This window comes from Triturus cristatus, chromosome 5_2, assembly GCF_964204655.1.
Source record: "Triturus cristatus chromosome 5_2, aTriCri1.1, whole genome shotgun sequence".
In the NCBI taxonomy this organism is placed as follows: domain Eukaryota; kingdom Metazoa; phylum Chordata; class Amphibia; order Caudata; family Salamandridae; genus Triturus; species Triturus cristatus.
Window position 1 is genome coordinate 728,314,179 of NC_140588.1, and position 16,787 is coordinate 728,330,965.

Consider the following 16,787-nt stretch of genomic DNA (forward strand, 5'->3'; position numbering starts at 1 on the left):
CGATGACTGAGTTCGCCCTCACGATAAAGTTATCCAAGGGGCCAGTTATACTATTTGCGTCCGTAGCCACTTTATTCCTAGATCCTCGTGTAGACGCCATTTACAGATCAGGTTGTTCAGCTGCAAAACGCTACACGAATACAGAACTAAGTTGTAATCAGCCACATACAAAAATAAATGTTAGAGGGGGGGCCCGGTCCGGTCCTCCTCGGTCTGTAACGGGCTGAAACGGGCCCGCCCTTGGACAGGGCTTCGCCCGGCGCACGTCCCGTGCGCGTCCCGCGCAGCGGCAGTAGGCTCTGAAGATATAGTTAAGGCAAACGAAAAGGGGGAGTGTCCGGGAAGAGGCAGCAGCTGTTGGCGATGTTCTTGCTGCAAGCACCTCGCAGTCCCTCACGCCCTGTTCAAACGCCCACAAAGTTGGCTGGCAAACGAAGGTCCACAGATTCAAGCACGAGCGGCTCCCGCGAAGCGGGGGCCGCGAGTCGTGTTTTAAAGGCAGGGAGGCAGGCAGGCAATCAAGGGGGGAGTGTCCGGGAAGAGGCAGCAGCTGTTGGCGATGTTCTCGCTGCAAGCGCCTCGCAGTCCCTCACGCCCTGTTCAAACGCCCACAAAGTTGGCTGGCAAACGAAGGTCCACAGATTCAAACACGAGCGGTTGTCAGATTTAGTATCAGGTAAATACACGCTTAGTACATCACCCCCTAGGGTTCCACTTAATCCTTACACCAACCTATCTAGTGGTCCACTATCTATAACTAAACGCCTCATATGAGCATAGTCTCTTGAGTTTTCTTAATAGCTCATCGGAATTTGAAAGTGGAGTACATTTTACAGGTGTTTTTTACCTTCACTATTTCATTTTTCATATTATTCTTTTTATGAGTGTAGCGAGTCTTTTGTTTAGTCGGCACCAGTATTTTCCATATTTTTACAGCGCACGCCATTCTGTTTACCCGTACACAATGCACAACGCCACATTCTGTGAATAAAGATTTTTCATCTCATTATATGTGTATACATAGGTTTCTTTAACCCCTTCAGCGCTGCGCGGATTCCCCCGCGGTGCTGAAGGGTTCTAGCGCGGGCGGGGCCATGACGGAACGGTTCCGTCATGAGCACAGCTCAACCGATGCTCATGACGGAACCGTTCCGTCATGAGCATCGAAGGGGTTAAGTCTTCAGATGGTGTTTACATATGCATGCTAGGAGCACTATCTGCACTTAGCAATCGCTCTCTTTAATCTATCTTTACCCTTTTTGTGCTTATAAGCCTTTTCTGGTAAATTATTTTTCACTATTTGTCATCCATCTCTTTTAGAATTTATCAGCCCCTACGAGGCACTCGTGGCTTTTACAACTTACCGCTTCAGTGTTGAATTATGACGCATTGCATTAATTAATTAATGTATTTATCTTCACAGAAAGCAGTCAATTTCTTACTGTGAACATTCACATTGTTATATACACACAGCAGATCGTTATGGATTTGGTATGATTATTTTTTTCTTTTTTAGAAAGCAAGTACATACAGTTTTTTTCTCGTTCCAAGATGGCGCTTACGTAAATAACTAGTAGTCATGATCTGGCTACAGCAGTCCCTCCTTTGTGTTTATTTTTCTTTGGGCCAGTACTTTTAATGCGGCACTCGCGGCTTTCTCTTTTAAACTTCACTTGCGGTGCACAACGATATACCTCCGTGAACTTAGCAATAGGTAAGGTGGTTTCTTTATTTGATATTTAAGTTTGATTTCTGGACTCGATAGAACGGTTATTTAAAGGTCACTCTTACTTTTTCATTTTGCAGTATATACGAACCTCACATCATTGAGGTAAGAACGCCGTAGTTCAATATACTCTTGTGCTAGGCTAAAGTCGAGCCTTAGCATTTTTGACATTCTTGCCTTTAAACTTATCGTTGATTCTTTGTGTGTATTTTACTATTTCCACACAGTGTGTACTTCCACCTATATCAAGGTAAGCTTAGTTATTAATAGCTTAGAACATCGCAAAGACCACCGTCAATGTATCGTTATGCTAATTTTATTACCCAGCTACGGTTTCCTTTAGTGTCCACCAAACAGAAACCCATCACAGGTAGGATTAAGTACATTTAAAATGAATTCATCCACATATAATGATTTTGAGCCACCTGATACACACTCGCTTAACCATATGTTTGTTCTCATTTCAGATTTGCCCCTGACGAAGGAACCGCATGGTTCCGAAATGCATTGGGCATGCGCATATAAAAATGCAATTCAGTGATTGTTAAATGTATTGTTCAAAACAAGTGTTCATGTAATACAAATGTATTATATTTTTGTTATCATTCAACATGTAAAAACTTTATTAAGCAGCATCGCTTGACATTATTACAATTGAATGAACTTTATGATTATATTGAAATGCATTATGTTTTCATTTCAAGAAATAAATTGTGCAGCTTGAAAAAAATTGGTACTCAAATATAGTGTCGCATTAGACACCAGGTGAACAGTGCACAGCCTAACACAAGTCTAGAACTTGTCATTAACTCATAATGGAAGGCCAGCCAGGGGTGGCATAATACATGCTGCAGCCCCTGGTAGGCCTAGGGTACACCTATGCCCTGGGTACCTAAGGTACACTGTACAGGGCCCTAGAAGGTGATCCTTACCAATTGGGTTATGTACCTAAAGTACATAGTATGAATTTAGAGAGAGAACAGCTGGGCTGTGGGTCTGATTAGCAGGCCCACAGCCACATCTAAGTCGAAAACCAGTGAAGCAAAAGCAAAAAGTGGGGGTGAACATAGAAAGCAGACCCTACTCTCCTACACATCGGAGCCGCGGGGGAGTTACCGCCCGCCCCCTCCACCGCGTGTCACGACCGGTGAGAGTTAGACGAAGAGCGATGTCGCTTCTTCGACTTCTTATGGCACGTGACTTACCTGTCCCCGAATCCGACGAGCAATGGTGTCAGCTTCGCGACCGGTCACTCGACCTCCCACGGGAGCGGGACCTCAAGCGGCGCGGAACCGATTGTCGGACCTCCAACAACTTTCGGGAACGCTCCTGCAAAGCTTTCGGCGCCATGGCCCGACAGTCGGGGCTCGCCTCGGGGTCATGGGCGTGCCCCAAGCTGAAGAGACACGTCGTGCGGGTCTGCCACCGACATATTCCGATGGCAGGCCCTACAGGACTTAAACCCAGGCATTCCTACAGCACCAGGAGTCGAGTACTCTACAAAACAAGAGAAACAAGTTAATAGAAAATATTAACTAGGGGTACCGCTGTCTCTAGGATCTGCGCTTGCTGGCGCAGAAAAAGAAAGAACTGACGTCAGCGCGCGTGGGCGTGTCTAAATAGCTCCAACGACATCATCTCGGCGGCTACGACGCCAGCGACGTACGCGGAGCCGTATCACGACGCCTACCGTTGCGCATGGGTACTGCTGACGAAAACCTCCTGGATCCAGTCTGACGCCTGGGAATATTCTAACGTAAGGAATCTATCACTAACATGTCTCTTTCAGATTTGAATTGTTAACAGTTTTAATTTGATCAGATCCTAAAACAAATGCCAGAACCAAACGAGCATAGAGTGGCATAAGAAGACGAGGTACATCAGTGTCTGAGTAATACAATTTTTTTTTTTTAATTGAGTGACAAATACGTCACCATATGTATATGTCTACCTATTGAAAAATTATATGGTGAATATTATATTTTGTCTAGGAAATTGAAGTTGAATTGGAATCTGATGAACCTGGAACATCAGCTGGAAGAACAGTAAGTTATTCCTTTAATATATACTCTTTGTTTATGTAGTGGCTCCCTGGTCCTCTGTGGAGGTACTGTTTTTCAGTATGTTTCACCTATTCCCTGGAAAAATATGTAAATTGTCCAGCAACATTTAAATTGATTCTTTAGAGAGATATTATGTGTGACATATATTTTCTAATGGCAAATTCAAAATGAACAGATAATCGACGGAATGCTGAACAAAGCAAACATTTATCCCCAGTCACAGATCTGGGTTAAATCCATTTTGTATTTTTGCTCACCCTGCCATCCCAATTAGGACCCAGCCACATGCAAATAAGTCTTGACCCTGTTCCCCATGGGAACAGTCCAGCCTGAACTACCAGGCCAGGTCCTCCCTAGACCGGAAACAAGCATCCTGGGACCAGTTTCGGGGTATCACCCATCATCAGCCAGGATAGCTTGAATCCAGTAGTACAGGACGCATGGGACCCACGTCCGGGCAAACCCTTCCCACTGAGGGCGACAAAAGAAAAATTACGTTTTCCAACACATAGAGCATTTTCCCTGTATCAGATTATGGGGATGATGATCAGGTGCCAGACGACCCCTTTCTCCTTGCATGCGATGGAGTAAATTACTCCTTTATCCTGGCAGAGGTACCACCCCCAAGTTTAAAATTACTGCCAAGCTGGCGGTCATTTCTAAAGCACACAGCGGTTCCTGACAATGCTTTTTGAAGTTTGGTGCACAGCTCCGTCAACATGACTGAGCTGTGCACTTTACTTATTTTTTTTGTATTCTCAAAAAGAAAATTCAGAAACAGTATTTTGTTTTTGAAAATACAATACAATGCTTCCCTCGCCATGGAAGTTCTTTCCCATGGCAAGGGGAACATTTAACAGTTTTCACTGCCCCATACTGCCAGTGTTTCCTGGCAGTGACTGGCAGTGAAACCTTGCCTCTAATTCTGCTCATCTAAATTAGTTGGTGAACTTGGAGGTCTGCATCCGATGGCTCCTACTCCGTAGGAGTACTTAACAAGTTTTTAATTACAGCGGGGACAGAGTAATGTCCGTCCTGAATAAACCGAAGGTTGGCCTGCATTTCAGCCTTGCAGACTGACCATAGTCTTGGCAGTATGGAGACCCAATTGCTGTTGTGATGGAGTATTCATACCTCCAAATTTAAATCAGGCTCTGTACCAAAGTTTCTCGGAGAGCTTCGATGCCACACCAGCTAATGTAATCCTTATTGTGGATTTATCGGATGAAGAAGAGATGTTTTGGGGCCTTTTAAATCAGTTATCATTCATCATTGAGACTTCCCAGGAGGGATCATCTTTTGTTATTTCAGCCATTATGGGTGCTTTTAAATCCATTGTTGGGAATGCTGGACTTTTTACCTTGAAGGCCAGAAAGGCTGCTCCAAAAAGTATTTTTTCACAAAAAGTAATGACTAATGTCCTTTTTGCTTCTAAGCGCATGTCTCCCATAATGGTTTATTCTGGATAGTTATTCTGAATTGGCGTTTTAGGGGGCTGGCCTAGTATATGGTGCACACTTATTTAAGTGAAGCACCTTGCACTAATTCATACAACCCTTATGGTGATTTTAGTGGTCTTAGACAACCTTAGAAAGCTCTAAGTGGTAGCGGTGGAGACCAGCCTTCAGTCTTATCCAGGAGTGTTATGCAGCTTTTTTTTATCTAAGCATGTAGTGTAGGTTAAACTAAAAACAAACACACAGTGCATATATAAAAATGTCTATTTTAGAGTATATATGTTTTTTTTAAATGTCTATTTATTACACAACACTCACTAGCACATTGGTATATCTCCTACCTAGAGATATCAGCACAAATACACACGATACTTCAATTGCAAAAAGGTAAGTAAGCACAATACACAGTGGTCTCTAGGGGGAGACCAAACCATACACTAAGAAAGAGGAATGCAAATTGCAACCGAAGTAGGAACTTGGACCAGAAGACTCAGAAGAGCTGGGGACACAAGGAACCATCCAAGGTAAGTACCCAGGAACCCCACAGAGGCTGTGTGGAGATGCAGGGGAGTGACTCCTTCACTTCAAGAGACATTCCTTCGGGTGTTTTGGATGTCCACAGGCCTGGTGAAGAACCTGTATGGAGCACGGACACAAACGTTGCAGAAGACCAGCAGGACGACGAGACCAGGCGCAGCAGGAATCTTCCCAGTGCAGTCTTGATTCCCAAAGCGAAGTCCAGAGAGTCCAGACGGTCGAAATTGAAGTGGTATGTGATTTGAATCTTGTTCCACTACGAATCTAGCGACCCACCCACAGATAAGCCCTTAAGTACCCTTAGGAAAGGGTTGGGACGATTCAGTGGCCCTCCCAGAGGAGCGGCTGGACAGTGGGGAAGATACTCCTATGTTTTGCACCAGAGCGGGAGCCAACAGCTCCCTAAACTGGTTTGAACTGGAGAATTCAAGGAGACAAACACATGTGCCCTTCAAGAAGTCTCAGTGGTGCTGGCATGCGCCCCCACCCTGCCCCAATACACTAAACTCTGTCTGGGAGGTGGTCACACTTCTCTGTGACAGGATACCTATTGTTCTGCCTTCCCCTGCTCGAGCTTGGCTCAGAGCAGGAGGGCAGAAACGTGTCTCTGGCCAGCAGCAGCTCTAGCTTGCTGTCGCGTTCCGGAAGACTTCCCGTAGGAGCTTTACAGTACATGGAATCATAGCCCCACACCGTTTACAGTGTGGGGGTATGATTCCAACATGTTACATGACAGGGTTCATTACAGCTAGTTTAGAGATGGTCATCGCGTAATGACGAATGGCCACTCTATATGTCGTAATGGCTGATGCACTTACAACCCGGGCGAATAAACTCCGAAGGTTGTCGGGGTGCCCTGCTCATGCAGGGGCATCCTCACACTTCGAACCGAGCACCCTGCCTTAAGGATTTAAAGGCCTGCTCTAGGGGTAACTTGTAGGTTTTTAGTGTAGCGACCTCAGATATAGGGAATCCTATATATGTCGTAAGTGGTGTTGGCACCAGCTTACCCAGGCTGCAATGGCAGGCCTGGAGTCACAATTTGAGTGGACTCTCAGGAGTGGCATAATACATTCTGCAGCCCATGTGAGACCTCTGGTGTACTTATGCTCTGGGTACCTTAGTACCATATACTAGGGACTTATCAGGGTACACCAGTAGCCAGTCTGGAGTGTACCTAAGTACTCACCATGTACAATTTAGGGAAGAAGCACAGACACTGGTGTCCTGATTAGCAGGATTCTAGTCAGACTAGTCACCAGCAAAAAGTGGGGGTGATCATGAAAGCAGATCCTACTTTCCTACTGTACGCTTTTCAGGTATTTTGTGAATAATGTTGGGATCGCTGTCAGAATTGCGGTTGAGATGTATATTGCCCCTGAACTCTGCCTTGAAAGGACTGAGAGCAGCGTTGCTGAAGAGTGACTAGAGATTTAGCTGTGTCCTTGTCAGCTTTTATGGACTTCTGTGCCTCACCTATGTGCTTGCCGAACAAACACTCTCCATCAAAAGACATATCCAGAACTTTGGCCTGTACCTCGGGATGGAAGGTGGTCGCGTTTAGCCAACCCTGACGATGCAGCATCGCTGCTTCTGCCATCTGATGAAAGGCAGTAGAAGAGACATCCATGGCGATCTCAGTAAGTTCAGCAGGCGATCTTTCGCCTCCTTGCTCTTCTCTTCCGGAAGGTTTTCCAACAATAAGGAACTGTCCAACTACATCCGCCTGTCATATCTTCCCAAGATGGCCATGGTATTGGAAGCTCTAATAGAAGCTTTTGCCAAAGCAGAAAACCTTTTCCCAATGTTGTCGAACTGACGACCTTCCTTATCAGAGGGAGCAGAACACTAGCACACTGGGTTTTTGGCCCTTCTCTGTGCTGCCTGCATAATTATAGTGTCCAGCCTAGGATTACCAAGGAGGCATCTGGTCGACTTGTATTTTTTTTCCAGCTTTGGTATCACAACTGGAACGGAAGCTGGTTTCTTCATTAGTTTGAGGCCTTCATGCTACTAATAATCCACAATGGGGATAGCTCTAATGGGACGCTGAGTGCCTGGCTTGAAGTAGTACAGTCTGTTTGGCCAGCATAGTCAGATCTAAGCGCTTTGATGCATGCTCCAAAAGATCGTGAAAGCCACCTATATCTGCAGCTGGAGAATCTGCAGGAGATAGGATAGGAGATGGTGGCATGGGAGCTATATAATCTCCCATTTATCATGAGTATCCACGTCAGTATGGATTTCTCCTTCCTTTACCTGCTGCTGATTCACACCCTGGGTATCCTCCGTGATGACAATCAGTGGAGGTCAAACCTTTTCCCTGGTGGATTTAGGTGTGCTTTGTCCTGCTAGATCAACAGGAGTCTGCTGAATTGGCGGAAGATGTTGATGAGCATTCGAGTATGGAAAACGTCTATAATAATCATTGATCATATGACTCAATTCCGACACCAACGAAACAGCAACATTCTGATGGATACATCTGCCTGTGGATTCCTCACCTTGTGAATATCCCCTGCGCCAGCAACATTCGGAAACTTTTGTAGCAGTCCACGCCGATGAGGTCGAAGATGACGTCACAGAGACACGGCTCCGCTCGAGACTCCGCTGACGTCACCGGCTCCATAAGAAGACTTAGTCGGCATGATGATGTCAGTTCCTTTTTTTCCGCGCCGTCGACGCCAACGGATTTCGGGAATCGCTGTTGGTAGCTTCACTGTTACTTTGTGTTTTTCTGGGTTTCTCTGTTTCTCTTTCGAGAAATATGTCGACAAGGAAGTCTGGCTCCAAGCCCTGTTGTGAATGTGGCAAACACATGTCGATCACGGATCCACATGACGACTGTGTGTGGTGCTTGTCATCTGACCACGATGTGGATGGCTGTTCTTGCTGTCGCAAGATGGGCTCCAAGGCTCTAAAAGAAAGGGAGGAGAAACTCTTCATTGCCAGGATGAAGAAGGAAAAGAGAGGAAGAAGGAAGTAGAGGACGAGGTCACGTTCGAGGTCGGCGTCGAATTCGACTTCGGGGCATGCTTCACGATCCAAGAAGCACAAGAAGAAGAGGAGGCACTCTTCTCGACATCACTCGGACAAGGGTTCGGCTCCGAAGTCGAAGTCACCAACTCGACGCCGAAAGGACTCTGTGTCTCCATCACCCGTTCCGGATTCGCCTCCTGGTCCTTCTTCTCAAGTGGCTTCGCCGGCTCCGGCTACCTCTCCGGCTCCGGTTCCATCTCCGACGCCGGTTCCATCTCCGGCTCCGTGTCTGGCCCCGGTTGAGGAACTTCAAGTATCGGGTGAGCCTGCGACTCCGCCTATTCCACTGTCGGCGCCGGTTGGCCCGAGTCCGGTGATGCCTGACCAGTACCCTGCGTTCCCTGGACCAGGTCAGGACCCCTCGCCTTGTTTAAATGCTATGTATGAGGTGTTTGCGAGAGCCACGTACACCACTGGTGCACCTGCGGGTCCGATGGGTCCAATGGCATTTAATTTGGGGGTGCCGCAAGTCTATCCGCAGGCCCCTTTCATGCCGTTTTTTTCCGGCGACGCCGTCTTGGCATCTACCTGCGCCGAGGATGTCGACGCCGCTTACTTCTTCACTGGCGCCGGCTCGACCTCGTTCGACGCCGGCTGCTCCTGCTGATCCACGTTCGACGCCGGTGCCGTCGGATTCGAACATGGCGCCGCCGACGCCGCTTGTACGGATTCGGTCCAGAAGGGAGGCTCAGAGAGTAGTTGATGAGCGAAGGTACCTTCTGAAAGAAGCAGAAGAAGGAGAGCTGGTGGAGTCTGATGAGGTGTTTGAGGAGCTTAAAGAGGCTAGTGGACTGGATTTGTCTCCTGAGTGGGAAATTACTCCACCCTCCGATGAACCCTCGAAGGATGTGGCTCCATATCATGCAGTCATCAGGAAGGCTGCGGAACTGCTTGATCTTCAGTTGCCAACTACGGAGTTCAAATCTCTCCTACTGCAGTTTTGGAACCGTTGTTGCCTTTTAATGAGGCCATTATTGACCCTGTGTTGGAGGTGTGGCGTAAGCCTTTTTCTGCTCCCGTAGTCTCTAAGACGGTTGCTAGGAGGTATAGAGCGGCTCCAGGGGACCCTGAGTTCTTGACATCGCATCCATCGCCTGAGAGCCTGGTGATTCAGGCGGCTTGTTCAGGGAAATCCAAGGGTGCTTTTCCTCAGGTTCCGGGGGACAGAGAGGCTAAAAGGCTGGACCAGTCGGCCAAAAAGGTCTTTTCATCGGCCAGCATGGCTCTAAAATAAACAAATGCCACTTGCCTTTTGGGACGCTATGTTCATGCGCTCATGGATTCTGCTAAAAAACTGGCACCAAAACTATCTGAGGAGGATAGGGTTGGTTTTAATGAGATCTTGACTGATGCCCAGGCAGCAGCACGCCAGGTGATCCAAAGTTGGCTGAACACGGCGGATTCAGTGGCAAGGGTCATGGGATCTTCTGTTGCCACCAGGAGGAGTGCGTGGCTGAAGTCTTAGGAGTTTTCCCAGGATGTACAATCGACTCTGTTGGACTTGCCATTTGATGGGTCTGGTTTGTTTGGCAAAAAGGCAGATGCTGCTCTTGAACGTTTTAAGGAGAGCAAGGCAACGGTTAAGTCTCTGGGCCTTCAGTCCCAGTCAAGGGGGTCTTTTAAAAGGTACAGAGGTTTCTTAAGGGCATCCTTTCGTTCCTACAGGCAGACCCAACAGCAGCAGCAGCAGCAGCAAGGCTCTTTGTCTAAAGGATACAGAGGTAGAATCAGGGGTCGCTCACGTGGCCGTCAGCTCTCCTCCTCTTCCTCTTCAGCCCCTCCCACCACCGCAAAGCAGCCCTAGATCCGCCATTCTGGATCATGTTGGTCCTGTGGGGGGCCGGCTTACCCATTTTCTACAAGATTGGGAATCTGTAACTCCAGATCTTTGGGTTCTAGATCTTGTAGAAAATGGGTACGCCCTTCCCTTTCGGGAATTCCCTCCAAATTACCCTCCTTGTCAAGGGGTTTGCTCGGAGAACCACCGTTTTCTCCTACAGGAGGAAGTCCTGAAGTTACTACAGAAAGGTGCGATAGAGGTGGTTCCAGAGCAGGAGAGGGGTCAGGGATGCTACTCCCGGTATTTCCTGATTCCGAAAAAGGACGGCAGATTGCGTCCGATATTGGACCTCAGGATCTTGAATCTTTATCTGAAGCAAGAGAAGTTCAAGATGCTCACCCTTGCGCAGGTTCTTCAAGCGCTGAATCAGGAGGACTGGATGGTGTCGATCGACTTGCAGGATGCGTATTTCCACATCCCCATCCTGAAGTCGCACAGGAAGTATCTCCGGTTTACGGTAGGGTCGCAACATTATCAGTTTGCGGTCCTTCCGTTTGGTCTTACTACTGCACCCCGAGTCTTCACGAAGGTGATGGCAGTGGTGGCAGCCCTCAGAAGGTCGGGGATTTCCGTTTTCCCCTATCTGGACGACTGGCTGATCAAAGCGGAGTCGCCAGAGAAGGTGCTACATCATCTGCAGGATATAACTCAGATGTTGTTCAAATTGGGTTTTTCGATAAACGTGCCCAAATCTCACCTGGTGCCCTCTCAGCGCAACCTGTTCATAGGTGCGATACTGGACACTACTGTGTGTCAAGCATTCCCTCCGCCTCAAAGGATTCTCGACATACAGGAAATGATTCCTTTATTTTGCAATGGAGCGGTCATTCCAGTCCTGAAGGTCCTTCGCCTGCTCGGTCTGTTTGCTTCCTGCATTCTGTTGGTCAACCATGCACGCTGGCACATGAGGGCGCTCCAGTGGTGCCTCCGGCAGCAGTGGTATCAGCACAAAGGAGATCTCAGGGAGTCTGTGAGGATCTCCAGAGGAGCTGCAGCGGATCTGTGTGGGTGGAGCGTGGAGGGCAATCTGTCCCAAGGAAAGCCCTTCCATCTACCTCCATCTATGGCCACAGTGATAACGGACACATCCACTTTAGGGTGGGGTGCGCATCTGGGGGATCTGGAGATCAAGGGTCTTTGGTCTCCAGAGGAAAGTTTGCTTCACATCAACCTTCTGGAATTGTTGGGCGATTCGTTTAGCACTCAAGGCTTTTCTCCCTTCCCTTCGCGGTCAGTCTGTTCAAGTCTTGACGGACAACACTACCGCGATGTGGTATGTCAACAAGCAGGGAGGAGTGGGGTCTCTTTGTCTCTGCAGAGAGGCCCTGCGTCTATGGTCCTGGGCTCAGGACCATCAGATTTGTCTGATGGCAAATCATCTAGCCGGGGTGCTGAACGTGCGTGCGGACAGTCTCAGTCGGCAGTTCTCCGCCGACCACGAGTGGAGGCTGCATCCGGAGGTGGTTCCTCACGTCTTTCGGATGTGGGGGACTCCTCGGGTGGACCTGTTCGCCACCCGCAAGAATGCTCACTGCCCGTTATTCTGCAGTCTCCAGTATCCGATGCAGGGAGCGTTGGGGGACGCGTTTCAGTTGAGTTGGGTCTCATGACTCCTTTACGGGTTTCCTCCCATACCCTTGATTCCTCGGGTTCTGAGGAAGATTCGCCAAGATCGGGCCCAAGTTGTATTGATCGCCCCGGATTGGCCAAGAAGGGTGTGGTACACAGATCTTCTCCACCTCTCCTTGTGCCCTCCGCTCCGTATCCCTCTCAGGGCAGACCTCCTCTCGCAATCGGAGGGGCAGGTTCTACACCCCCACCTCCAGAGCTTACACCTTCATGCCTGGAGATTGAACGGGGCAACCTGAACTCTTTTACTCTCCCATCTGATGTGGTAGATGTAATTTTGTCTGCCAGACGTCATTTCACCAAATCTATCTATTCCTATAGGTGGTCTAAATTTGTTCTTTGGTGTGGGGAGAAGTCAATTGATCCTTTGAAGGCTCGTTTATCTGACATTCTGCAGTTTGCCCTTTCTCTTGCTCAGCAAGGCTTTGCTGTGGCTACTGTAAAAGGATACTTATCGGCTTCGTTGGCTTTCCTCTGTTTGCCGGATCAGCCGTCATTATTCAAATCACCTATTGTTCTTCGTTTTCTTAAGGGCCTCAAAAACAGGTTTCCTCCTACTCCCTTTATTGTGCCTCAATGGGACTTAAACCTTGTCTTGACTTATCTTATGGGTTCTCCCTTCGAGCCCTTACACAAGTGTCCCTTGAGACTGTTGTCTTTTAAGACGGTTTATCTCATTGCAATCACCTCGGCAAGGAGCTCTAAGTTCAAAACCCCCGTTCTTGACCATTCATGCTGAAAGAATGGTACTCAGGACCAGGGCTGCATTTTTGCCTGAGGTGGTAACTCCCTTCCATCTGGGGCAGTCCATTACCCTTCCTACCTTCTATCCTCCCCCTCACCCTTCCAAGGAGGAGGAGAGACTTCACCGCTTGGACCCTAAGAGGGCGGTGAGCTTCTACCTGGACAGGACTAAAGGCTTCAAAGTTGATGACCAGCTCTTCGTGGGTTTTGTTGGCTGCAGGAAAGGTCGAGCGGTGCACAAGCGCACCCTTTCCAGATGGATTGTCTTGTGCATCAAGATATGCTACTCTTTGGCTGGTAAGGAACCTCCAGAGGGGTTACGGGCTCATTCCACTAGAGCAAAGTCTTCCACTTCTGCTTTGTCTAGGGGCGTTCCTGTGGAGGACATTTGTAGGGCGGCAACTTGGGCCTCCCTTCACACCTTCGCAAAACATTATTGCTTAGACACCGAGGTGAGGAGGGACGGACACTTTGCTCGTTCCGTCCTTCAGGGCTTTCTGGTATAGAATGGTGGACACCCTCCTCCGGGAGTGGGACTGCTGTGGGAATCTATTCACAAGAAGAGGAATCCACTGGCAGATGTATCCATCAGAAGAACAAGTTACTTACCTTCGGTAACGCTTTTTCTGTGGATTTCTCACTGACCCTGTGTGTGTTGCTTTATATATTATTTACTGTGTATACTGTGTATATATTGCTGTCAGTCCGTCCGTGTGCCTCGAAGGCTCGGAAAAAAGGGTGGAACTGACGTCATCACGCCGACGAGGTCTTCTTATGGAGCCGGTGACGTCAGCGGAGTCGCGAGCGGAGCCGTGTCTCTGTGACGTCGTCTTCGACCTCATCGGCGTGGACTGCTACAAAAGTTTCCGAATGTTGCTGGCGCAGGGGATATTCACAAGGTGAGGAATTCACAGGCAGATACTGTATCCACCATAAAAAGCGTTACCGAAGGTAAGTAACTTGTTCTTTACAGACGGTTCCCTAAAGTGACAAGGTTCTTCTTCTCTGTCATCATAGGGGTAACGATCCTGAAAGGATTCAGGCTGTTGCGCAGAAGTAGTATGTGCCTCTGCAAACGAATATTCTCCTGCAAAGTAAGAGGATGGATCATTGGCCTCAACATCCTCATCCTCAAAGTCCTGACATTTGACCCTTAACTGAGAAGGACTATAGGCAGGGCCAAACATACCTTCTTCCTCAGACTCTTGAAAGTCCAATAGACGCACTGATGGTAAAGGAGACATTTTTTTGAAATCCCGCATTTGGTTGGAATGCAGAAGGCTGATTTTTCCTTTCGCCGACGGACCCGTAGAGGGTGCCATCGCTGATACCACCAACTGCGGCACTGTTGCTGTTGCATGTTTGACCTTCGTCAGCGGATTTGTCGTCCGTGCTGGCGATGGTGGACGGGAAATCCTTGTTGCAGAAGGTTTCGTCGATGGTGAAGGTCTCGTCGACGATGACTCCATCATCTGGTAGCTGCGGGCCTCTAAATGCTGCTGACGGCGACATCTTGACCGCTGTGGCCGTGGCCGTCGCGAATGAGACCGTCTGGTGTAGAAGCATAGTCTGTTTTTCCAGTGGTGCTAGGCATTGACAATGAAGTTGTCGACGCACCTGATGACTGATCCCTTACAGGAGTCAAGGAAGCAGAAACTGTAGCTGAGGACGATTTTGAGGCCATCGCCTGAGGTTTTTGTGGTGGTTTACCTCAGATTTCTCTTGCTCCTGGGACTTGTATCTTTTTGAGTTGCCAAGATGAGAAAAGGAGCTGTCTACCTTTATTTTTCTAGAGGAAGAATGAGCTCTTTCCTCAGGTTCAGATCCAGAGTCTGAAGTAGCCTTTTTCTTCTGAAGGCAGCCTACACACTCTGTCCTTAAGGGTCTTGGCCGAAAACGTTCAGCAATATTTGCATTCCCTGGGTTTATGGTCAGGGTCAAGGCAATAAAGACACTGTTTTGGGGGGTCTTCAGAGAACAGTCTACACTTCCCAGAGGTCTTACAGGGCCTAAACAACCATTTTTCATGCTCTGGTATTTTGAACAGACAAAACCAAAGTACCTTGAATGTAGCTGAAAGCTGGAGGTCAAAAGTTGAAGAGAAAAACTGTCACTGAGCAGAGCTCAAAGAGGCTCCCCATCACACGACGTGCAGTAAGAAATCAGAGGTATGGTGGATCTGTGGGTAAGGGTACTCTGATGTGTCTGCTGTGATTGGCTGAGCGTTGGATGTTATAATGGGAGGTTGAAAGGTTGCTAAATTGAGTTTTCTTTTCTAAGGAGGTTTATGGTAATGTATTCAGTACTGCTTTTTCTACTGGTATCGTGGGACTCCTACCATGATGAGGGGGAAGTTTCAGGCATGTGAATCCATAAAAGATATCAATACTGGAGAACCACAGTGTACAGGTAAGTAACTTGTTTTTTTCTTAGTGTAAAATAAATTCTCAAAAAATGCATTCATATGTATATATACATACATAGAGGGACTTTAAAGTCACCATTCACATTTCGCTTCTACACACTGCACTATACAGCATGGGGCAATGTGTCAACTGAGTTCAGTCATTGGCAGGCTTGTACTTTGAGCAATGTCTTTTCCTAATCACATCACTTCTGTGACAGGCCTGATTGGCCAATATTTCAGTTTGCCCATGGTTTTTCATTTCCTTTCTTTAGGGTTTTTTAGTCATCCTAGTGTAGCTTCAGTTTACTTTAATTCAGTGGTATATTTTTTTGCACCAATAATTGCAAAAATATTACCACGTTGTCTAAGCGGCGGCATTTTCTTTCTTTCTTTCTTTATTTTCTTCAAATTTTGCATTGAACAATGAAATCAGCTTGGAAAAGCCAGACCTGTTAGCTTTGCGAATGCTTGATAAATTTTGCATTGTATTAGATGTGCCTCAGAGCGGTAAACGTTTCTTCCACCCGATCCAAAAAGAGAACATTTCTATTTGTTACTTGCCTGTCAATAACACAAGTTTGTAGTTACTTGTATCTGAAAGAGACTATTAGTTATGGATTCCTTACCTTAGAATTACCCCTAGGCATCAGACTGGTTCCGGAGAATTTTTCTTTAGCATTACCACAACGTGTCAGTAGGTGGTGTCGGTCTACTCTGCATTCGTCATTTGCGTTGTGATCACCGGAATGATGTCGCTTCCCCTGCGCGCTGACGTCAGTTCTTTCTTTTTCCACGCAAGCCAGTGCAAATCCGGAAAGAGTGGTACCCTTAGTCTTTTTTGACTGGAGTTTTTTCGACTTTTTGTCGACTTCTTTTTCCGAGTCGTTTAACTCCTGGTGCAAGGGATGTCACATCGACGGACCCGCTTCAAAACTTGTGAATCCTATCACAAGTTGATGTCTGTCACGGACCCACATCTCGTGTGCTTCTGGTGCCTGGAGCGCGACCACGACTTGAAGTCATGCTCCGACTGCCGGGCCATGAACCCAAAGTCTTTGCAGGAGCGGTCCCAAAACTTTCTCGAAGCCCGGCAGTCAGCTTTGGGTAAGTCGAAGCACAAGAAGAGGACGAAAAAGCTCTGTCGCTCTTCACCTTCTCCCAGTCCGTCGGCTGACACAGGATGCGGAAGGTCGTCCTTCGAATCCTCCTACACAGCCTATTGGGTCGGCTCAGAGCTTCCCTCCCTTCCCGGGAGCCAGGATGACCCCTGCCCAACTTCGTAACTTTTACAAAGCCCTCCACTCCATCTTTGGACAGCCGGACTCTGCCGGCGTGCCTTCGGGCC

At 47.8% G+C, this 16,787-nt stretch overlaps 1 protein-coding gene across 2 annotated transcripts in view; it reads left to right on the top strand.

The window, feature by feature from the left end:
• The window catches only part of BRWD3 (bromodomain and WD repeat domain containing 3), a 1,513,493-nt gene that overhangs the window by 1,252,431 nt on the left and 244,275 nt on the right, over nucleotides 1-16,787 (top strand). For both annotated transcript variants that reach the window (XM_085607835.1, XM_085607833.1), the window contains one exon: nucleotides 3,718-3,771. In XM_085607835.1, coding sequence (XP_085463961.1) covers nucleotides 3,718-3,771 — 54 coding nt within the window. The remainder of the gene's footprint in view (nucleotides 1-3,717; nucleotides 3,772-16,787) is intronic.